This window comes from Penicillium lagena (genome assembly GCF_028827675.1).
Source record: "Penicillium lagena strain IBT 129212 chromosome Unknown utg000002l_segment0_segment0, whole genome shotgun sequence".
Classification (NCBI taxonomy): Eukaryota; Fungi; Ascomycota; class Eurotiomycetes; order Eurotiales; family Aspergillaceae; genus Penicillium; species Penicillium lagena.
The window spans coordinates 1,183,879-1,206,355 of record NW_026623223.1 but is presented as its reverse complement, the minus strand read 5'-3'; the positions used below and the strand labels follow the sequence as shown (position 1 = coordinate 1,206,355).

General features: G+C 50.4%; 11 protein-coding genes across 11 annotated transcripts; 6 read left to right on the top strand and 5 right to left on the bottom strand.

Moving 5' to 3' along the window:
• Window positions 1-35: 35 nt before the first annotated feature.
• Window positions 36-1,082, top strand: N7510_003232 (type 1 glutamine amidotransferase; the record flags this gene model as incomplete). The annotated part of the gene is made up of 1 exon (XM_056975159.1): window positions 36-1,082. One exon carries the CDS (start codon window positions 36-38, stop codon window positions 1,080-1,082), a length of 1,047 nt encoding a protein of 348 aa, XP_056835115.1.
• Window positions 1,083-1,281: 199 nt separating this feature from the next.
• N7510_003231 (quinone oxidoreductase family protein) lies at window positions 1,282-2,283 on the bottom strand (the record flags this gene model as incomplete). The annotated part of the gene is made up of 1 exon (XM_056975158.1): window positions 1,282-2,283. One exon carries the CDS (start codon window positions 2,281-2,283, stop codon window positions 1,282-1,284), a length of 1,002 nt encoding a protein of 333 aa, XP_056835114.1.
• A 482-nt stretch (window positions 2,284-2,765) lies between these two features.
• Window positions 2,766-4,407, top strand: N7510_003230 (MFS transporter; the record flags this gene model as incomplete). Its single annotated transcript, XM_056975157.1, has 2 exons — window positions 2,766-4,039; window positions 4,104-4,407. 2 exons carry the CDS (start codon window positions 2,766-2,768, stop codon window positions 4,405-4,407), a joined length of 1,578 nt encoding a protein of 525 aa, XP_056835113.1.
• A 525-nt stretch (window positions 4,408-4,932) lies between these two features.
• On the bottom strand, window positions 4,933-6,381 carry N7510_003229 (putative C6 transcription factor; the record flags this gene model as incomplete). Its single annotated transcript, XM_056975156.1, has 1 exon — window positions 4,933-6,381. The coding sequence occupies one exon, from the start codon at window positions 6,379-6,381 to the stop codon at window positions 4,933-4,935; it is 1,449 nt and encodes a 482-aa protein (XP_056835112.1).
• Window positions 6,382-7,088: 707 nt separating this feature from the next.
• Window positions 7,089-8,569, bottom strand: N7510_003228 (bifunctional ornithine acetyltransferase/N-acetylglutamate synthase; the record flags this gene model as incomplete). Its single annotated transcript, XM_056975155.1, has 2 exons — window positions 7,089-8,025; window positions 8,088-8,569. 2 exons carry the CDS (start codon window positions 8,567-8,569, stop codon window positions 7,089-7,091), a joined length of 1,419 nt encoding a protein of 472 aa, XP_056835111.1.
• Window positions 8,570-9,160: 591 nt separating this feature from the next.
• N7510_003227 (origin recognition complex subunit 2) lies at window positions 9,161-10,852 on the top strand (the record flags this gene model as incomplete). The annotated part of the gene is made up of 1 exon (XM_056975154.1): window positions 9,161-10,852. One exon carries the CDS (start codon window positions 9,161-9,163, stop codon window positions 10,850-10,852), a length of 1,692 nt encoding a protein of 563 aa, XP_056835110.1.
• A 103-nt stretch (window positions 10,853-10,955) lies between these two features.
• On the bottom strand, window positions 10,956-11,559 carry N7510_003226 (uncharacterized protein; the record flags this gene model as incomplete). Its single annotated transcript, XM_056975153.1, has 2 exons — window positions 10,956-11,108; window positions 11,191-11,559. The coding sequence occupies 2 exons, from the start codon at window positions 11,557-11,559 to the stop codon at window positions 10,956-10,958; spliced, it is 522 nt and encodes a 173-aa protein (XP_056835109.1).
• Window positions 11,560-11,982: 423 nt separating this feature from the next.
• N7510_003225 (pyridoxal 5'-phosphate synthase subunit PdxS) lies at window positions 11,983-13,027 on the top strand (the record flags this gene model as incomplete). The annotated part of the gene is made up of 3 exons (XM_056975152.1): window positions 11,983-12,087; window positions 12,146-12,328; window positions 12,398-13,027. The coding sequence occupies 3 exons, from the start codon at window positions 11,983-11,985 to the stop codon at window positions 13,025-13,027; spliced, it is 918 nt and encodes a 305-aa protein (XP_056835108.1).
• Window positions 13,028-13,460: 433 nt separating this feature from the next.
• On the top strand, window positions 13,461-14,237 carry N7510_003224 (seipin co-factor family protein; the record flags this gene model as incomplete). The annotated part of the gene is made up of 1 exon (XM_056975151.1): window positions 13,461-14,237. One exon carries the CDS (start codon window positions 13,461-13,463, stop codon window positions 14,235-14,237), a length of 777 nt encoding a protein of 258 aa, XP_056835107.1.
• Window positions 14,238-16,297: 2,060 nt separating this feature from the next.
• N7510_003223 (cation-translocating P-type ATPase) lies at window positions 16,298-20,190 on the bottom strand (the record flags this gene model as incomplete). The annotated part of the gene is made up of 10 exons (XM_056975150.1): window positions 16,298-16,598; window positions 16,707-17,024; window positions 17,102-17,676; window positions 17,752-18,100; window positions 18,169-18,563; window positions 18,618-18,858; window positions 18,933-19,203; window positions 19,263-19,805; window positions 19,869-19,942; window positions 20,009-20,190. 10 exons carry the CDS (start codon window positions 20,188-20,190, stop codon window positions 16,298-16,300), a joined length of 3,249 nt encoding a protein of 1,082 aa, XP_056835106.1.
• Window positions 20,191-20,382: 192 nt separating this feature from the next.
• On the top strand, window positions 20,383-21,797 carry N7510_003222 (Transcription factor; the record flags this gene model as incomplete). The annotated part of the gene is made up of 2 exons (XM_056975149.1): window positions 20,383-20,403; window positions 21,357-21,797. The coding sequence occupies 2 exons, from the start codon at window positions 20,383-20,385 to the stop codon at window positions 21,795-21,797; spliced, it is 462 nt and encodes a 153-aa protein (XP_056835105.1).
• Window positions 21,798-22,477: the final 680 nt, after the last annotated feature.

Here is a 22,477-nt window from a genome sequence, read left to right as displayed (position 1 = left end):
AGAGTCTTGAGTTGTCGCGGCGCTCCAAGGAATCTATGGCGCCAAACACGGTCCATGTTGCCGTCCTAGACACTGATACGCCATGTCTGCGAGTCTACAAGACACGCGGTCTTTACAGTTCTCAATTTCGGGCTCGTCTCCAGGGTGCTGCAGAGCGTTTAAACAAGGACCCAGACTGCCAGCTAAGGAATGGGCCGCTTGCCGTCCACGTCACGGCCTTTGATGCTGTGGGAAGGTCATTGCCGCCTCTCGAGTCGTTGCGAGTCAGTCCACGATCACCCAACAAGCCTCACACAGGCGGGCCCTTGGGCTTCTTGGGCGTGATCGACGCAATAATGATCACCGGCTCGATGGTGGCCTCAGTGTACGAAGATCAGCCCTGGATTCATGAGCTAGAGCTTTTCATCCAGACGGTGCATACGAAGTTCCCGCACGTCAAAGTCTTCGGAGCTTGTTTCGGCCACCAGATCATCGCTCAGGCCTTGCTCTCAGCCAAATTCGCGCCCCCATCCTCTACTTTCCACGTAGAGCACGCGCAGTCCGGATACGAAATAGGCATTGAGCCGATCACTCTAAACCCGTCATTCACGATGCATTTTCCACCTCTTGCACGCGCCTCGTCGTCGCAGAACACATTCCGCATCCAGCTCATCCACTACGACCAGGTGGTGCCTACACCCGAGGCACTGGCCGCGGCAGGAACAAGCTGCGAAGTGCCTCTACCGGCGCCATGGATGAAAATTGGTAGCAGTGCGCAATGCCCGATCCAGGGTCTCTATAGCCCCGGGAGAGTTCTTACTTTCCAGGGCCATTTCGAGTTCGATACCTTTGTCAACAGCGAGCTATGTGAGGAGGTTGGCCGACAGGCTAACTGGCCGGCGCCGCTGGTCAAGTCTTATGTAGAGCGTATCTCGCGCTCCCTTGTCCCTGGCAAAGACGATGATGATGACTCTAAGGCTGCGGCAGAGGCGGTGCTGTTATTCATTGCGGGCGAGGATTGCCCAAAGACAGAGTGGTTTTTCCAGGACAGTGGTCTGATTACGCCTCCGCTTGAAGAGCATGTAGTAGGTTGGAAAGTATAGATTTCAAAAAGTCTAGATATAGATGGCCTGATCTGCTCTAATTTAAAATCTATTGCTTAAATATGAGACGAATGTCGATAATTTAGGTGGGATATGTGAAAATAACATAAAAATTATCAAATCATATATATGTTCTTCACAACGATAGGCTCTAGTTCTGCACAAACAAGACAAGTAAACTCGAAATCTTCACATCCGTCTAGGCCATCTTCACCACCGTCTGCTTCTCACTTGGCGAGGCCTTGTACCCCTTCTCAATGGCATCATCTAAGCTGACAACATTCATTGAAGATTCGTCTCGTGGTCGCATTAAACCGTGTTCAAAGAAACGGGTCAAAGTTTTCACCTCTTCTGCAGTATCCTCAATAGTAGCAAGCCCAGAGTTGCAGCCCACAAGCTCAATCTCCTTTCGATAGGCCTCGAAAATGTCTAGACTGAGCTTCGTGGGAACGCCTCCTCGCGGTGCAGCAATCCATGCATACCGGCCTTTGACAGCTAGGGCTTCGATGGCAGCATTCATGATACTGAGGTTTCCGACAGTGTCGATTATCACATCAACACCCTTTCCGCTGGTGAGGGAAGATATCTTGCTCCGGAGCTCTGCATCGATATTTCCATCCAACAAGACATCTGGATCTTCATCCTCGTTGCGAGTTGCAGTCAATATACGCTTGCATCCCATCGCTTTAGCGACCTGGACGACAGAGGATCCCACGGCACCGCTTGCGCCCAAAACAAGAACAACATCATCGGTCTTAGTTCTTGCCCGTGTAAGGCACCGTAGCGCTGTCGTAAAAGGAACCCCAACGGTGGCAGCTTGAATAGAAGAAATTGTACTGGGCTTTTCAATAAGCATGCGCTCAGGGATCAGACAGTATTGCGCGTGTGGGCCGTCAATCTTGAAGCCAAGCTCGGCACCACCAGTCCCGTAGATGGTTTTCCCGACCCATTTGGAGCGCATGGCACCTGAGACCTGATCCAAAGCGATCACTGTACCAGAATAGTCGCGGCCAGGAATGCGGGGGAAGATTGTTTTAGGGAATCCGCCGATACTGTTGATTCTATCAGACGGATGAATGCAGGAATACTGGATTTTGATGAGAGCGTGGCCGGGGGTGACGGTGGGAATTGGAGTATTGGTCAATGAAAGAGTTGGCAGAGATGCCTCCAACTCTTTCGAGAGTTGCAAAGCCTTCATCATCGTGTATGAGATGAATTCGGTGGGGATATTTCAATATTGGTCGTGATGGGAGAGGGGTAAAAATGATGTGTTTGAAATACTGGGAACCAGATAGACAATTCGCAAGCATTATATCTCGAATTTGGCTGTTGAATTTATATAATATGACTCTCTGAGGGCTGGTAATTTTCCGTGAGAGCTGCTGCGAGGCCCATAGTTTGGTCCGCTCCGATCCGTTACCGATCCGATCCGTTCCCACGAACTCAGTTTGCGCCTCAAGGTGCCGAATTACCATGCGATTTGATTGAGTCGATTTACAAAATTTTCGCCTTTCCTGATTTATTTTTATCATCCCCCTTTCCCACCTAAAGAATTATTTACTGTCCGTCAAGTCTCTTGGTTGTCGAATGCAACTCTCTACTACTTGATTGAACATCTGGCAGGCCATATACTTAACACCGACCACTCCGCATCCCTTTCTTTCAGTTCGCCTTTGCTTGCTTATGGAGATCTCCGATAATCCAGCAGAAAGCCACGAAAAGCCTTCCAATGAGCCAACCGGCCTATACCCCGACGCGGAGTCTCTAAACCCCGACCGAGTGAATTTCACTCGGGAAACCACCCGCGAGTCGACAATGGAAATTCCAAAGAGCTTGTTGCATGAGTGCATATTCATTGCAGTTGTCTGTGCTGCGCAATTCATGACACAGGCGGGCCTTGCCCTTGCTATCGTGCCTCTTCATGTTATTGGCGATAGCTTCCATGTAACGAAATCCGGACAACTGAGTTGGTACGCAGCCGCGTACAGCCTAACGGTCGGCACATTCATTCTCGTTGCAGGAAGACTGGGGGACCTCTATGGGCATAGGCTCATGTTTATCGGTGGGTTTGCTTGGTTTGGCCTATGGTCCCTTCTTGGAGGGTTTTCGGTGTGGTCGAATCAAGTCTTTTTCGATATCTGTCGTGCATTTCAAGGAATCGGCCCGGCCTTTCTGCTACCTAATGCCCTCGCTATCCTAGGACGTACCTACCCGCCTGGCCCCCGAAAAGATATGATCTTTAGTATCTTTGGAGCCACCGCACCGGGAGGATATGCGGTTGGGGGGGCGTTCTCAGCCCTCCTAGCCGAACGTGCATGGTGGCCATGGGGGTACTGGATCCAGGGAATTGCTTGCATTACATTTTCCGTCCTTGGAATCCTCGTTATCCCTAGATCCTCTTCTCCAAAGATATCAGACCAAACGCCATGGTGGATCAAATGCGATCTACTAGGTGGCTCACTCGGTGTTGCGGCCCTTATTCTCATCAATTTCGCTTGGAATCAAGGGCCAAGCGTCGGGTGGCCGACTGTTTATGTCTACGTTCTCTTAATCGTCGGTTTTCTATGCCTAACCCTATTCTTGTGGGTTGAGTTTCATACAACCTGTCCCTTACTTCCACGGGAGATTTTCTCCGAGGATGTTGCATGGGTATTAAGTTGTATCGCTGCTGGTTGGTCCAGCTTTGGCATTGTGGTCTTCTACTTTTTCCAATTTATGGAAGTCACCAAGGAGGATGCACCCCTTTTAGCGCTTGCGAAGTGGGCACCGTCGGCTGTCTCAGGTGCAATCGCTGCAGTTGCAACCGGCTTTATTCTGGCTCGAGTAGGCCCCAGCGTGATCATGTTGGCCGCTATGCTCGCCTTTACAGCCGGTCAAATCCTCTTGGCCACACTGCCCGTTCATCAAACATACTGGGCCCAAGCATTTGTCCTTTCTATCTTGACACCATGGGGCATGTAAGTGTTTATTTGGTTCCAATTTTCTCATGGGTATATGCTTGCGATACTAATCATTTGTTAGGGACATGTCGTTCCCATCTGGAACACTTATCCTTAGCAACAGTATGCCACGAGAACATCAAGGGCTCGCTGCCTCACTCGTCAACACCGTTGTGAACTATTCAATTTCTATCGGACTTGGATTTGCGGGAACCGTCGAAAGTCAAGTCAACCATGGCGGCACAGACAAACTAAGAGGTTATCGGGGGGCGAGCTACATGGGTATCGGCCTCGCTAGTCTGGGAGTTGGCGTTGCAATCATGTTTGTCATTCGAAGCCTGACCAGAAATCAGAAGGCCGGCTCCACAGCCAGTACGGATAACTGAAATTGTCGAACTGAGGTGTGGTAGCTTACCACTAAGGACAGGATTATTCATGAAGTACCCATTTTCTCTTTGTCTTTGTATGGTAAATGTCCCATGTTCGGAATATCCCGTAGTAACACGCGAAGAACAACTCCTGAGATCTGACAACGCTTCAACAGCGAGATCCAGTGAAAAACACACATCAGTGCATCTCAATGAAACACCTCAATACTAGCACATACCAGTGTCCGTCAATCTGGCAGAGACATCAACCTGAGTATTCGGCGTATTAAATAGCACTTGACATGTCCAATTGAACCCATGATTGTGGTGAAAGGATCCGTTGAGAGGTCCAGCAAGGTGATCATCCAATATCTTATGATTTCGTACTTCCCAATCAATCCAAATTACAATATTGTTGGAAGACCGGTGGACGATGAATAAGCCAGCTTTTTAAGACCCACGGCAGTAACCTATACTCGATACTTAAGCATGGAAGGTATTCTTGTCAGGCAGTACTATTAACCATAGTATATTCTTGTAATTTTAAATATTAAAAATTGCGTTCAAATCAATGAATGGTGATTCCTGATAATGTTCAAGGAGAAGAGCAATCTGTGGGTTACTCATAGACCAATCACCCTGTTCCAGAATCGAAGTACCACTTCCTGACCGCGTTCCTTTAGCTTGCTGAAGAATGTTAACTTGTTCCTCTTTCTGCCCCTGGCATGCACCTATTAATAGGAGTGCTGTGTTGAAGGCTTCTTGGACAAGATGAGTGTTGAAGTGCTGAATGATCGACTCGAAAGTTTCAATTGTTGGTTGAAGATTTGCAAGAGTCTCGGTGGTACCAATTGAGAGACAAATACAGATGAACTGAAAGAGGGTGTTTGTGACATTCCACCATGGATGACGTTGAGCAGCCAACCGTCGGGCTGCAGGCAAGGCCGCGGTACCTGCTGCAACTATGAACTTGGTCTGCTGTCCATGGAGACCAATGTGTAGCATCTGGAGACGACGGTGAATGGAAAAACACAACTCAGCTCTTGCAAGCAGCAAAAAGTCATGGTCCACTGCTGCTGCCATTAAAAGTTCCATGGCCTGCAAGAGCTCCGCCTGCGTAGCGATGGGGTCCGTGTGAGTCGTTGCAATCAAGACTGTCTCGGTGAGTTTACATAATTGGACCGTGAAGTCACCTTGTCGTGGTTGAATATAGCGATATGCAGCGGGATCAAGGTGCATACAAGTCTTTCCATAATCATACGCAATAATTATGTGAAGGCTTTGTGCAACCGATGTGATGCGCGCACGAACATCGGCGGTGTCATCTGGCGACGAATTTGTCGATTCATCATCATAATGTACTCCAGTGATCTCGATCAAATGCAGCGTGGTGGCACTTTGTAACCAAGCCGCATTAGGCCGACTTGTCGCACGGGAGTAAATAGTCCTCAAAATCCAGGCCATGACTACGTCCTGTGAGGGGTTACGGCTGATAACGGGATCCTCGAGAAGAGTCTTTGCATGAAGCACAATCTCCAACTCTTTTTCCTCGTCGAGGAAGTTGGAGAATAAAGACCCTAAGGCAATAAGACCGCAGAGGACTGCCTCGAAGGGGTACTCCTCGGATCGGCCCTGCCAGTGTCCCTGGGCCCTTTGACATATGCTTTCCATTTTCATAAAGCCAAAGACTGGGTGAATGACAGATGTGAATACATCAATGCAGTTTCTTGCTTGATTCCAAGAAAGAAGCTGTGGAAGTCGAATCGACAAGGCACTCTCGGGCTCTTTTCGAACGCCAGTATGATACCCAAATGAATGAAGGCGTGGAGGATTAGGCAACCCAAGTCTCAACCCTATAGATCTAGCCTGGGAAACAGAGGAAGCATGGCTCAGGAACCGTGCTTTCTGCCGCTCCAGAAAGTTCGCCTGTTGTTCAACGCCTCCCTCTGGAATATGTTCGGGGGTTGATGTCGGACGTTCCGTAGGCCTCATCTGTAAAGGAGTATGTGCAGCTCGAGCACTTCTGTGCGACCTGCTATATTCGTATCGACAGGTGTATTGATAGCGGATGCAGGTCGAGCAAGGCCGTTCGCCATCGCATTTTCGCTTTCGCTTTCGGCAATCATCGCACGCGCGCCGGGGCCGCGGTCGCATTGGATCTACTCTTGTGTTGAGTGTCTGGGAACTCATCATCATGAAGGATGCTAAGGTGCATGCGGTTTGCAAAATCGGAATCTGAAACAAGACTGATCGCAGGATGGATGCGTCGTTGTAGTGGGCGTGGAACGGAACAAGCGGAAGAGGTCGGCTTACGATCGGAGATCGGAGCTGAGAACGTCGGGGCCGGGAGCCTTATCGGGCTCAGGCCTCGCCAAAACCCGGCCATGAATGCCCGGCCCACCCATGCCCGGCCCACGGGTAGGGGTCTTATCTGGATAGGTCAGGGCACTTCAGAAGTCTCCGCTCCGATGGCCGATGGATGTTCCGTTCTCCGTCTGTTTGCACGCGAAATGCCGATGCTTACTTTCGCGAGCTCCACTCGGCGAAAGGGGAAACACTGATGTGAATCTCGGTTAGACTATGCCGTGGGCGGGTATGCTTTTATTATAAGTATGCAACTTTCTTTCTTTCTATATGTCAAACGTTTCCCTTCAACCCGTATCCTCAATCCTATCCGGGTAGTCTCCTCCAGATCAAGATCAAGTCCGGTAATCCCCATTGATAGTCACATACTCATGACTGAAATCACAAAACCAATAAACCGCATCCTCGCCACCACACCCATCAGCACCCATCTCCCCCCCACCAAGATCAACCTCAATCTCCAAGTCCTCATTCTGGAGAATAGCACTCGCGCGTTCCTCATCCACCATCTCAGGCTCCCCATCAACCAGCAACCGGAGCGGGGAACTGCCATCAACAGGCCTGAAACTAACAGACGTCCGCTCAGGCACGACAACCCCGTCGCGCACACCCTGCGTATATCCCACCGCGCACAGAATCCGGCCCCAGTTGGCGTCGCGGCCGTACAGCGCTGTTTTGACGAGCGGACTGCGCGCGATGGTTGAGGCGATTGCTCGCGCGGAGTCGTAGTCAGGGCTGTTGCGCACGCGCACAGTTACGAATTTCGTCGCGCCTTCACCGTCGCGGACGACGAGCTGGGAAAGGTCTTGCGCGAAGGAGGTGATTACTTTCTGGAGGGCGCTGTAGTCGGCACTAGGTTGTGCAGATGATGATGCGGGAGCTTGGACTGTCTCGCCGCCGGCAGCGCCGTTGGCAAGCACGGCGATGGTGTCGTTCGTGCTCGTGTCACCGTCGATGGAGATAGAGTTGAAGGAGCGCGAGACTGCATGTTTCAGGAGGGACTGCAGTGCCGCAGGTGAGACGGCTGCGTCCGTGCAGAGCACGCCTAGCAAAGTGGCCATGTTCGGGTGGATCATCCCTGCGCCTTTGGTCATGCCTGCTAGGCGGTAGGTGCGCTCTGGCGCGGAAGGGAGCGTGAATGTGCGCGAGAGGAGCTTCGGGAAGGTATCTGTGGTGCAGATGGCGCGCGCGGTGGTCAGCCAGGCCTCATGGGTTGAGGCGAGTTTGGCGTGCGCTGTGGGGATGCGGTCGAGGATCTTGGAGATGGGGAGTCTAATCATAAACAGTCAGTCGATTGTTCTCTCTTTCTTCGTTTGAGGGAGTGTAGAACCCACCGCTGTCCAATGACGCCCGTACTCATCACCAACGAACTATCCCCTTCAACCCCATTACACTCATCCACCTTCCTCCCCATTGAGACCGCATCCTCCAACCCTCCCTTCCCCGTAACCGCGTTCGCGCACCCGGAATTAATAACCACAGCCCGGATGCCCTCTCCCTTCCGACTGCGCAGCGTCTCCCGACTAACCTGCACCGGCGCCGCCTGGAACTTATTGGTAGTGAACACCGCCGCAGCGGAACAAGGCGTCTCGGAGGCAATGAGCGCCAGGTCCGGGAAGCGGGTGTTGGATGCCTTGACGCCGACGTGAGTGCCCGACACCAAGAAGCCTTGTGGGTAGGTGCCTGTTGTGGGGATGTAGCGCTGTTTCGAGACGGGAATGGCCTTGTCGGCTGGTGCGGAGTAGCTCCGCACTTGGGTTTTGATGAGACGAGAGAAGGAGGCTGCCATCGTGGTAGAAGACGGGTGGTAGGCCATTGTCGAAGGGAAAGAGGAACCGCTGGCGGTTCAATGGCGGGTTTCTACCCGGGGGAGATGGAATTGGTGAGTCACGGAGGAAGAGAGAGTCGAATTGAAGATTATTGCCGCTTATCTGATGGAGAGGGTCACGTGGATATCAATCTATTCGTCCCTGAATAAACACTCAGTCAGGTCCCGTGGATGATGAGAATAGCCGAGTACCATTAATCGGGTAAATAATCATGATCGAATATTGGACAACATTTGGAATTGCATGATGATTTATCTACCATCTGCCCATTGAAGCTGATGGTGCCGCCGATTATTAGTGGAGTCGGAGAAACCAATCGGTGCGTGGATCAATCAACACATCAACACAAATTGACAGGAGCAACGCACTGAATGAACGGCACCCTGTCTGGCACATTCTTCCCCCCAGATCGATCGCTCCACCAGTCCACCCTCCACTGGCCAGATCAGCGCTGAGACGCCTGCCAGGCACCGCCCCTCCCTTGCGTCGTTCCCCCTGCACACATTCTCCGGATCGGACTGATGGTATTGTTGACTCCCTCCCTTCTGACCTTTCTGTCCTCTGACTCGCCCGTCACCATGAAGCGCAAGCGTTCAGATTCCGGTCTAGAAGAGGACCACCCGGCCGCCTCGACCCCGAAGAGGCCGCGACGAACCGCCCTGGTGCCGGCCAGTGGCGCCCTGAACGGCGCGCCCAACGGTGACGCCCCCTACGAACTCCCGCCATCGCAAGGACAGTCGACACCCAAGAAGGCCAATGGGATAGCGGCGACGCCATTAAAAGAATCTGGCCTGAAGACGCCTACCCACAAATCCAAGGCCCGGGGACTGTTTGCTACGCCTACAAAACCAAAGTCTGCCAACGCCGCTCCGACGCCCTCTCGCATTAGGAACGCAGACCGGTCTGCAAAGAAGAAGAGCGCACGGGTCCTTTTTGAGCCTGATGAGGACGGAGAATGGGATGGTTCTGAGCGGCTGGCGGAGGAGATTCTTCAGGACGACGACGACGATGAGCCAGAGGCAGATCAGGCCGTGGAGAGCGTGGAAACCGGAGAAGATACGGCAGAACAACCCCCCCAAAAGGAGAAGAAGGGCCCGAAGCGTCGCGCTGGACGACCCAAAGGCGCAAAGAATAAGCGGTCCCCAACGCCCGAGGGCGAGCTGCCAGCCCATGAGCGGTACTTCTTCCAGAACCGTGCTGGCCCCGTGAAGACGTCCAACACGACACTCAACAAAGTACCGCTGTTGACACACGAGGAGTATTTTGAGAAACTGAGACAGTACCGCGACCCTTGCAGGGATGAAAAGGACTATCTACGTGCGCTGCATCACCGGTCCTTCCCGCAATGGGCCTTCGAGTTCGAGGAAGGATTTAACATCTGCTTGTTTGGATATGGGTCGAAGGGGAAACTTGTGCAGCAGTTCGCCGACTGGATTTATCAACGTGGCGCCAAGTCTTCTCCGGCTATCGTCATTGTCAATGGCTACACACCCGGCATATCGATCCGGTCGATATTTGCAACCATCGCCTCCGCCGTGATGGGTGATGACCTGCCTTCCAAGCTCGGTGCCCAACCAACCGAGGTGCTGGAGCTGCTCCAATCGGCGCTAAAGTCTCGTCCGGCAGAAGACCCGGTGACCGTGCTGGTCAACTCGGTCGACGCACCACCGCTACGACGCGCAACGAACCAAGCCCTCCTCGGGCGTCTGGCTGCCACCCCGGGCATCCGCATTCTCGTGACGGCCGATACGCCCAATTTCCCGCTCATGTGGGACATCAGCCTGCGCGACCAATTCAACCTCGTCTTCCACGACTGCACAACCTTTGCCCCCTTCACCACAGAAACAGACATCGTCGAAGAAGTCCATGCCCTGCTAGGCCGAAAGGGCCGGCGCGTCGGCGGCAAAGAGGGCGTTGGCTTCGTGCTGAAGAGTCTTCCGGAGAACGCGCGGAACTTATACCGCCTCCTGCTAACCGAGTTGCTCTCGGTGATTAACGAAGATGGGCACCAATCGGACGACGAGTCTCCCGCTGATGCTGTAGCCATCAAACAACACGATGAGACAGGCATCGAGTTCCGCATGCTATACCAGAAAGCGACGGAGGAGTTTATCGCCTCGTCCGAGATGATGTTCCGGACATTGTTGAAGGAGTTCCACGATCACCAGATGATCACTTCGCGCATGGATGCGAGCGGTATGGAGATCCTGGGCGTGCCACTGTCCCGCGATGAGATGGAGGGCGTGCTGGAGGACCTGGTTCTGGCCTAGGACGAGACGGAATGGACTACCGACAAGAGAATTTCATGATACCCCCTGTAATTTTATCCACTTCCTCTACCTATGTGACACTTATATTATAACGCTTCCGCATCTAAAACTGCGCAAACGCAGCCAGCGCCATCACCGTCCCGAAACTCATCTTAAAGGGCCGGTTTGCCGACATCGCGTGCCGTAGGTCGACATTCTTGACGTACTTTTGCAAGCGGTTGATGGGGAGGATATTGTATCCCTTGGAGGCAGCCCACTGCAAGTAGTTACGACGTTAGTCTTAAGTCAGCATATCAACGGCAAAACCTCCCCTTCCCGTCAGGACTGGGAGTGAATACCTCAACAAGGACAATCCCCATCCCCAAAACAACAACCAACACCTTCGAAAACGCACGTAATCCAACACCGGCCACAAGCCCCAACACGCTCCCCAAACTAACTTGCCGCATCGTCCGCGCGGACATGAATGTAGATGACTGGTTCGTAGTCTGTGGGCGGCCCTGCTTCTGCAGGATGGGATCGTTGGCATGTATGGCCCAGCTGTTGTCCGGGTTTGTCTGTGAGTCGGGCCGGGAGGACGACGCGGTGTACTGGCATTGCATCGGTGCGGCGCGGAAGGGGGACTGTGGGTGGAGGTGTAGGGTTGTTGCGGCGGAGAGGCCGATGGTGAGGCCGAGGCCGAGGCGGACCATTGAGGGGAGAGGCATTTTGTTGGCGTGGTTGGTTTCACTAATTCAATTGATGGATGGAAAGGGAATGAAGCAGGTAGAGGAGAGCATTGCTCCCAGTAGTTAGATCAGGAAAGCGTGACGTCAGTTGATACATCCCCAATGTTATTACGAACGAGTCCGGAGGAACTATAATTCCAGAACATGACTGGTACTGAAACCGAAAGTTACGCCGTTTTCCCAGAGTTTCCCGTCCGGGAAACTCTAAGTTAGAGGGACGAGAATGCGGATCCGAACCTGATTGGCGGCCGAAACCATTGGCGGGGAAGTTAATAATGTTTCCTGAGTTATCTTTGCCTGGTTGACTCACTTCCTCTCTTCCTTCATCTTCATTTCACTCTTTCTTTCTTGTCTCCCTTTCTCCTTGCCTCTCCCTTCTCTTCTTCCTTCATATCCGTTGCAATGGCTGCTACCAATGGCACCCCCGCCAACGACTTCACCGTCAAGGCCGGCCTCGCCCAGATGTTGAAGGGTGGCGTGATCATGGACGTGGTCAATGCCGAGCAAGTGGGTGACTCCATGCATGAGATATGAGGTCCAGACTAACAGCGTGAACTCTCTCCAGGCTCGCATCGCTGAAGAAGCCGGTGCCGCTGCCGTTATGGCGCTCGAACGTGTCCCGGCCGATATCCGCGTCCAGGGCGGCGTGGCGCGCATGTCTGACCCTAGCATGATCAAGGAGATCATGGAGGCTGTGACCATCCCCGTGATGGCTAAGGCTCGCATTGGCCACTTTGTTGAGTGTCAGGTGGGTGATCCTCGGAGTAGAAATTGACAGATGAGAGATCCCAGACTAACACGGCGGGCAACGCCACAGATCCTCGAGGCCATTGGCGTTGACTACATCGACGAGTCGGAGGTACTCACCCCCGCCGACGACGTCTACCACGTCACCAAGTCCGGCTTCAAGGCCCCCTTCGTCTGCGGGTGCCGCAACCTTGGAGAGGCACTCCGCCGCATCTCCGAAGGCGCCGCCATGATCCGCACGAAGGGTGAAGCGGGCACAGGCGACGTCGTCGAAGCGGTCAAGCACATGCGCACTGTGAATGCGCAGATCTCCCGCGCGCGCGGCATCCTGCTCGCGAGCCAGGACCCCGAGCCCGAGCTGCGTGCCTTTGCGCGCGAGATCGAGGCCCCCTACGAGCTGGTCCGCGAGTGTGCGGAGAAGGGCCGGCTGCCGGTTGTTAACTTTGCTGCTGGCGGTGTGGCTACCCCTGCAGATGCGGCGCTGATGATGCAGCTTGGTTGTGATGGAGTTTTTGTGGGATCGGGGATTTTCAAGTCGGGCGATGCGAAGAAGCGCGCCAGGGCTATTGTCCAGGCCGTTACGCACTACAAGGATGCCAAGGTGCTGGCGGAGGTTAGCCAAGGGCTGGGTGAGGCCATGGTCGGTATTAATGTCAAGTCGATGGCTGAGGGGGACAAGTTGGCTGGTCGCGGCTGGTAGATTTAAAAAGTTCCAGGGTTCTATGTATATGAGAATATGAATGGCATTATACGGTTTGTAGATATTATGTCTGGAGTTCATGTCCTGTAAAAGTCCCTTCTTTGTATACGAGATGTGAATGGCACTACCCGCCTCCGAATGTCACTCTCGCTGGCGAGGGCCTGGTTTCGGAAGCGGATAGACCGTATCTACTCAATTTGAGTTCATGTCCTTCTCCGTGGCCTGATAGGCCCCAGGCGCCGAGATCGGATCACCGAAGGCGGGAGCGGGCAGATCACCGGATCATTCGCGTATGTATGTACAATACAACCGTTTTGGTGCCTGAGGCTGATAAAGAACCATATCTTATCAGCGAGTGGAGAGTGGAGAGCTCTGTCCTCTTCTAGCCTCCATCACATCAACATCAACATCAACATCCACTTATATATGCATAATGGCCACCCCCAACTCCCAATCCACAAAAAACACCTCCCAACCAACAACCACCTTCCCCTTCCTCCCACCAGGCGATGACCATGACCACACCACGAATACCACCACAGACTCTCCCAGTCACAATGACGAAGCCACCACCCCAACCACATCCAGCACCAACACAACGTATACCCTCCAGCAAACCCTAACAGGCCTCCTAACCCACCTCCCCGACCAAGCAACATCCCTCCTCTCCACAATCCTCACCCTCTGGGAACGCTACCCGCGCCTATCAACCTTCCTCCTAAGCCAAACCGTCTGCGCAACCTTCCCGCTCCTCCTCTTCGTCGTCGGCGCCACCGTGACAACGCTAACCGCCGCACTGATCGCGCTGATCATATTCGTCGACCTGTCGCAGCTGATCCTCGTTCCGTCACTGCTTCTGTCTTCGGTTTTTGCGACACTACTCTGGGCTTGGGGGTGGGCTGTATTTTTGGGGGGAAGGTGGGTGCTTAGGCTTTGCTCTGGGGATGGGAATGGGGGGCAGGATGGGGGGAGGGTTGAGTGGTGGGGAGAGTGGGAGGAGGATGTGGAGGGTAGGGACAAGGAGAAGGACAAGGGGAGGGACTATGTGCGGGAGTTTAAGGAGAAGGTTAAACAGGAGGAGAAGGAGAGGGAAATGCAAAAGAAGAAAGAAAGGGAGAAGGGTGTTACTGGTGATCTTGGTGCTGAGACGCCGAAGGGTGAGCTGGAAGGGATCCCTGAGAAAGATGTCGGCAAGCCGAGTGAGAAGTAAAGAACTTGATTTATTCTTTATGAAATGATATCCGATGCTCCTATGATTATTACTGAGCATACCTCTACCTGCTATGTCAGGCTAAAGCCGCCCTCTAAACTTGTGGGCAGAGTATTACGGCTGAATAGGTAGTCAGGCTGCCCGCCCATCCTTGTCAGTTTCCGTATTCTCGTCCCAGCACATTACGCTGCCTGCCTTGCACTTGGTTGTTTCCATACTCACTAGCCAAGTCACTCATATACAACTGCTCTTTCAACGTCGTACGGTATGATTCTGCGAGCCACTTCTCTTGGTCAGGGATTGTATCAGCGGCGTAGTAGCAGGTAGCTCTGGCCCCAGAACATTAAGTGTCGTTTTAGACCTCTGTAAGAACCGGTGCCATCTAAAGTCCTTAGTACTGCAGTACAGGTGGGTGTTTCCCTTCTAATTGGTTATGGTGATTCCCACGCTGAAGTGATCTAGGGATCACAATATAGGCTACAATGGAGCTGGGGGCGCCAATGTATGCAACTGCGCCGCACTAGACCTTGTTAAGCACGATCGACAGATACGGGCAGCTGGTCGGCAGGAAGAACGATTAGCGACGGGGAATGCTTCGTCCGAGAAGGTCAATGCACATTGATTAGCCATTTGGGTGAGCCTCTTTACCCCCTCCCTGATACTATGGCACAGATCACGCGACCCAGTCCGGGCGCGCCCTACGGTTTAATCCTTTGACAAGATTGGTATAAGTAGCGGCTCAATTAATCATTTAAAAGCTGTCATCCCACGTCATTTATTGCACTCTTCCCAGCCCACGACTGCAAAACAGCCTGTTATCGGGCTCATTGGGGTTCAGTTAGGGATCCGATTAGAATTTCCAAATCCAGAATCAAAGCCAAAGAAGATGTGACTAATGATATCTAAATTCTCTGCTCCTGTAGAGGCTACTCTATGGGCAATTAGGGCTGTTCACGATAAACGATATCGTCGTGGATTTTTTTTTGACGATACGATATACGACAATTATCGTTGGAGATTCTAGTTAGACGATACGATATACGATATTAGAAAATCCCGACGATATCGTATCGTGAACAGCCCTATGAGCAATGCAGGACTGAGTACTTTACTCGACACATTGATCCATATATTAGTATATAAAAGCTGACCAGCATTTTACACCACAACGCTAAGTGACGGTAAATTGGGCGCCGAAAAGGCTAGTTTTGACGCCGTTTTAAGTGTCCTATTTACCAGAATATTAGTCATTGTATCATCACGTGATTTTCTAATACTTAAAGAGTCTTTCCCCCGTTAACTCTTAGCTCCTACTAACCTATAAGAGAAAATTGCTTTGTTCGCTCGATATATATCTCCGCTAGGGTTAGTAGACTAGGACTATATGTTGGTCTAAGAATTAGAGGTTACGATGAAGGCTTATAGAATTCTGATCCTATCTAACCCTAGGAAGTAAGACTTTTACTTCTCTCTAGATTCTGATTTTTCTGAAAATCTAGCCTAAAACATAGTTTAATAACCGCTTTGTTTGCGAAAATCAAGATTTGAGATGAGACTTAGAAAGGAGCGAAGATTCTGGATAGAGGGTTGTAGTAAGTAATGAAATGAAGTCAAAATTTCGGAAATGACTACTTAAAAATAGTGCGCTTACTGTGATTGTCCTTATCACGTTCTTATTCGCCGCTCAAAACTTACACTCTCTCGTCGCTGCTTGTCCTATAGAATGACGACATAGTAACATGATCATTTTGTTCCTTGTGAGTATTAGTCAATCCATAGCTAGTCTACTAACGTTAGCTATGAAAATAGAAATACATTTAGTAAGCCAGAGAGACCACGTGACATGATCTCAACAAATATTAATCAAGGAAACATAAAGAAGGGAAGGACGAATGAGAGACAGGAGTAGATAAATCAAGGAAACAGCATTATAGGGAGAATAAATGAAAGACGAATGTGAAAAACCCAGGTAAGAACGACTTGGGTAAATACACTATAGAAATTTTCCTCTTTTGGACATAGAGATCAGTTTCCGGCACCTCTCCTGCTCCTGTGTTTGTCTACCAGGCAATCTTAGCCAAGAACCCAGTTGGCCACCTTCTGACTGCTGCCTTTCTAGCCTCGTCGAGAGAGAGGACTCCAAGACCAAACGCGGCAGGAAGGAAGTAGTGTTCGGCGGGAACACTCGTTGTATCCAGTACATTCTGCAATGCGGGGATATAGAGCCAGAAGACGGCAATGCAGAGAGCAAATGCGATGGCAGGGAAAAGGCGGAGATTCTGAGTACTCTTGTTGAATGCAGGGGGGTGTTGAAAGATCGAAAGGCGTCGGGTACGGACGGCCATAAGATTGAACCATTGCCTGGTGTGCCATATTGTTAGTGTTGAATTTTATTTTTATTTTCTTCTTCTTGCTTCATAGGCCAATAGTTTGACATCAGGAAGCCCAAGGAGGAAAAAAGGTACTCACATGACAACCAGGTTGATGAAATAAATTGAACTTGCTTCGTTGAGAAGAGCCTCATACGTCTCTGAGGTCATATAGGGGGGGACAGTGCCGTATTTAAACCAGAAAACGGAGAATGGAAGACCATTACGCTGGAGATACCAGAATGACATGGAAAAGGATGAGATGCACTCCAGAATACCGATGAAACCGTAGGCTTGGAAGAAGAGCTTCGCGTTGACCAGGCGATCTTTCTTTGGGTTGCGGGGAGGACGAAGGAGAACATCTGCTTCAGCCGTTTCATATGCAAGGACACTGGCTGCGATGCAGTCGGTGAAGCAACTAATTTTATTTTATTTTTGTGAGTATGCCAGGTTAAGCAACAGTTGGTAGGTAGTAGGATGGGTCGTTATGCTCACCAGATAATGATCATCAGGAATGACGACAAGACCTGAGGGATACCAAAGACGACGTTTGTGAACACAGGCCAGAACTCTGAGAATGAACCAGCTGGAAGCAAGTATGCACAGGTTTTCTTCAGGTTATCAAACACAACTCTGCCGGATTTGACAGCCTCGACGACGGCCGAGAAAGAGTCAAGAAGAACCATGTCGGCGGCTTCAATGGCAATATCAGATCCACTGCCAAGCGCAATACCAATGTCGGCAGCCTTCAGTGATGGAGCATCATTGACACCATCACCAGTCATGCCCACAATTTCATCTCTGGCCTGGAATTCACGCACGATTCGAAGTTTTTGATCTGGAGTTGTGCGGGAAAACACAATCTCAGGATACTTGCAAAGCTGCTCCCATTCGTCATCCTTGAGGGTTATGAGATCTGATCCACTGATGACGATTGCTGAACTTGTTGTTGCCTTGTCGTTAGATTGCATGATCCTTCGCAGTGCGGCAACATCGTGAGCCTGATCAGTGGTAACAATACCGCACTGTCGGGCAATGGCCAAGGCTGTCAGTCCAAAGTCACCGGTAACCTGCCAAAACATTCCCGTCAGCAAGTTAAATTTTAAACACTGCAGAATAGGGGTCTTAGTTCAGTGAAAACGAACCATGAAGACGCGAATTCCGGCCCGTCTGAGGGTCTTGACGACAGAAGGGATCTCCTCTCTGGGTGGATCCACGATACCAACCAAGCCAACAAGGACCAAATCAGTTTTCACATGTCTGAGCACTTCAGCCTCATATTCCGCTGATGTAGGTTCGTGGATAAGATCCTTGGCCTTGACAACCTTCCGAGCAAGCAGGATAACACGTTTGCCTTCACTTGACCACCGATCCTTGAGCTCTTTAACAGTGTTTAGAGTTGGTTCATCCAAACGCTGGACATTCCCATTGTTGTCAATAATCTGTCCACACCTCTCGACCAAGATATCCGGAGCACCCTTGATGGTAATCAGACTGAGGATCAGAATTAGCGAATGGGTTCAAAACAAATTGAAGTCCACCATTTTAGAAGACACACTTACATGTCATTGGATGCAAACTGTGAAGCTTCAGAGGGGGAAAGAGCGATGTCAAGTCCTTGGGGCGCCGGAGAAGTAAATGTCCTGATCATAAACTTATTCTTACTGTTGAAAGCAAGCTCATAAGTCTTCTTCCACAGTTGCCGCAGATCAGACACTGAGCCAAGAGACTCAGAAAATCTGAGAATAGCCTGGTCGGTAGCATCTCCAAAGACGGTTCTTTCATGAATATGAAGTGACATAGTTGCTGCATCAAACTCTGACGCATTGCAAAGACCAGCGATTGCTCGGAGTTGATGTGTGCCAGAGGCCTTGCCCTTGGTAACAATTTCATCTCTTGTTTCTTGGTCCGTGAAAGAGGAGGTATAGATCCCGCAATCGGTAACAACCATTTTATTCTAGAGTGACTTAGTTCAAGTAGAAAGACAAGGGGCGTTAAATCGATGTCTTACCCTTGTCAAAGTTCCTGTTTTGTCAGAACAGATGACGGAGACTGCTCCCAATGTTTCGACTGTCTTTAGAGACTTGCAGAGGATTTTGTTCTTCTTCATGATATTGGCTGTAATAGTCAAGCTCATTGTCAAGGCCATGGGAAGACCTTCAGGGATAAATGCTGTAGCAACGCTGACGCAGTCGACGATCAGAGTAGGCACATTGATCCAATCGGGATGATGTTTGCGAAGGTATGCAGCCCTAATAATTGACAAAGGGAAGGAAAAAAAATCAGCTGAGAAATAGAGATTTTTTTAGCAGAATCAATAACATACCAAACAATGATCACAAGAACGATCATGGTGACAATGAAACTACAAATAATTCCCACAAAGCGCAGGACTTCAATCTCCAGCGTGGTCAAACCAGTTTTTGGCTCACTGGACAACTTTGCAATATGACCAAACACAGTCGAATCACCAGTCGACACCACTATTCCAACGGCGTTTCCAGAAACACAGTGAGTGCCCTGAAGACCAATACAGTGGGTCTCGAGGTAGTTGTCATCTGTTGAGTCGACAGTTGCAGTGATGGGAAGCGATTCACCTTGAGCAATTCCGTCAGAACTCCTGTCTGGAAGGATACAGTATTTTTGGATGACATACCTGTGAGGATGGACCGGTCAAGGTATGCATCTCCTGAGACCTGAATGAAGCGTATATCTGCTGGCAATTTATTGCCAGCCTTGATAAAGATAATGTCACCGGGGACAATATCCTTTGCTTCAACGGAACATTGGGAACCATCGCGAAGGAGTAGACAGTTTTCTGGAAGCATGGATGTGATGGAAGCCATGACTCGGGATGAAGACCAATCCTGATACGCGTTGAAAGCAGCCTGAATAACGAAAACTGCGAGAAGAACGATTGCAAGAGCCAGGTTGGCTACCGCCGGATCAGGCTCGCCTAGAGGCTTCCAGCAGATGAAGACAAGAATCGAAGCGACTAGCAAAATGGATCCAAACCCTTTGAAGAAATACCCAAATATGGTCCAGAACCAGGGCGTTGGGATAGGTGATATGCGATTTTTGCCATATTTCTGCAATCGGCTCTGAACGTTGCTCCCTGAGAGACCGACAGCGGGATCGACCTCCCACTTCTTCTGAAGTTCCTCGGGAGATAGAAGGTGCCATTCAACATTGCCCAGCTCTGAAACCCAACCAGTCAGTCATCAAATATAGGCTTCCCGTGGGTAAAGCTGGGTGTTAGTACCGACTGAAACTTCATTCTTCGCGTTGTTGACTGCAGCTCGCTTTGCGTCTCGTGCTTCGTCGATCTCGTATGAGCTAGTTATAAAGTTAGATCAATGGCGAAAATGGTAGTAGAAACCCTAAAAAAAAAGTCCCACTTACACAGTGCGATACTGAATGGGAAGAGTGACTGCCAGGTCCATTGATTTTCTGGCACGGCTGATTCGTGAGCTAGTTGAATTGGCACGACAGCGGGGTCTGATTTCGACCGAAGTGTCGTCAGCAACCTCTTCGTCCGTCACTTGCCATCGCAAGTGGGACTTATCCGTGATGGTCTCGTCCATGATGCCTGTTGATCACGTTGACGAAGCTTGCAACCTGTCTAGAGAGAGCACAAGCAGGAAACGGGAAGGACCAACATGAGACGCGGTTGTGACGCTTTTTATATTCTATTTAAAAAAATGCCGCAAAAAAGTTTGTGGTCCACCGGATAGTTATGGAACATACAGTGGCGTTCAAAAGTCTCCATACCTCCTATGGAAGCCGATAGTGGCAAGGTCGAAGTCGAAAACAGATTGTCCTTCGTATATTCACCTACTCCCTAGTGTGTCCCGACGTTGGGGTCACACAATCGCCTGTTTCTTCATCGCTGGCCTTCCAGCGCAGGGATAATCCCAACGGACGCATATTTGGAGAGAAGGGTGAAGGGAAGGGACGGTTGTACGAACTTGAGACGAGGTCTAGGAACAGTGCAGAACAAAGGGAAAAAGTTCGTGCCCTGCAGGAACGGGAGGGGTTTTAAAACCTATTCCCTCGTCAGGAGCTTCCTGATCCGTTTGCAATTACCTTCCGCATCTCTGCGGAAGGATTTCTTCGCCCATGGCCGGTTTTTGTTGACTGCCGTGAGATATTTGGCCCCGCCAATGACATTTAACTCCGGCTTTCTTAGATCGGGCTTGACTCGCACGGCCCACGCTTTAACACGTGGGAGTGCTAGTCCATGCTTTCCACTTACACAGCAGGTAGTCAGGTCAACATTGAGACACGTCGAGAAGAAATAATTTAATTGTCCAAGTAGAATTCGTTTCCTTTGCATCCGTATACTTCGGTCACTCTGATATGTTGACTGGGAGAAAACAACTCCAATGTGCGCGCAACGACATCATTCGCTCGTATATATCGCTCTTGTTGAAATCTCCACACTGCCGTTGTTCACAAATCGCTCATACAATACAGTGGCACCGCAAAAGTCTGAGACCCCCCTTCCCTGACGGCCCTACTTCACCGCCTATACCGCTTTCCTAAATAAGACTAGTAGAACGCGTCGCGAATACAGCAAATCCTCGTTTTAACGAACCAAATTTGCCAACCAGTACGGTTCGCTAATCCGAGGAATTCGTTAAACTGCGACGGTTTTATATGGTGTAACGATAATGTTGGAAACCAGATTGGTTCAGTGATACGAGGAATTCGCTATACAGAGGTTCGTTAAAATGAGGATTTCCTGTAGCCTCGCAAGTGCCTTCTGCGAACTCCCTCCCCCTCGAATCCATGTGCCCGTGATCCCGCCCATCCCGACATCTATATAGTCCAGACCACCGTCCCACTACCTGTACCTGATACTCCACTGGACATCGATATCACCAATGGCCCATGGGAGCTCTTGCAAAATATCTTCCCTAATACAAACTTTCTGGCTACCCCCCATGCCTTCGAGGTTCCCCAACCTCAAACCCCCATCTCCGTGGCAAATGTGCCCACGCCGCTACCATACACTAATAATGCAGTATATCCTCTCATGAGCCAGGATAATGTGCCTGCCGAGATCCAGCTCAGCTATGAGGAGTGGGATCAGGTCATGCGCGACTTCCAGATGGAGGTTGAGAAGTCAGAGCCTAATTTATCGATGGGCCCATCGATGGGGATGAACGTGACTGAATGGTTTGCATGATTAATTGCCTTGGGCTGAAAGGTCTTTGGAGCAGAATTGCCATTTAGATGGGTTTTTTCTTATCTGATGATCATGATGTGACGAAATTTTTTTTTTTTCAAAAAGTTTACATATCCCTCTTCTTCTTGGTGTTGTCATGCTGCTCTTCCCTCCTACTCTACGATCCCCACTCCGATTTGATCTCTTGCAATGTACATTTACATATTGAAAAAATTGAATAAATCTCAAAACCTATACTTCTCGAGGATTGTTGCGAGTAAGTTCTCTCAAGTATCGCTTGAAACCTCTACCTACACCAATATACACTGTGTAGCAAGCATTTTCTGACACCACAGTTCTAGTAACACTTTACTTATTTCTCGGCAATTTAACCTGTAGCAAACGCAAACACTGAGTTGCGTTCTTGATTATTCACTCTACAGTGGCCCACTCGCCCGTGAATTACGTTAGTTGGTTAACGTAAATCAAACCCGTAAGCCCGGAAGGTTTGAACCAAAAACCCGTAAACCCGCGGGTACCCGCCAAGAAACCGATTTTGCATAATCTTCCCGATTCGGACGTGCCAAGATGCATAACACCTTCATTCTATCAAATCTAAGTGGAGAGCATCAGTAATCACCACGGAAATACGGAAAACACCTTCGGAGCTGTAAAATATCGCTCAGCCAGACTAAACTCTA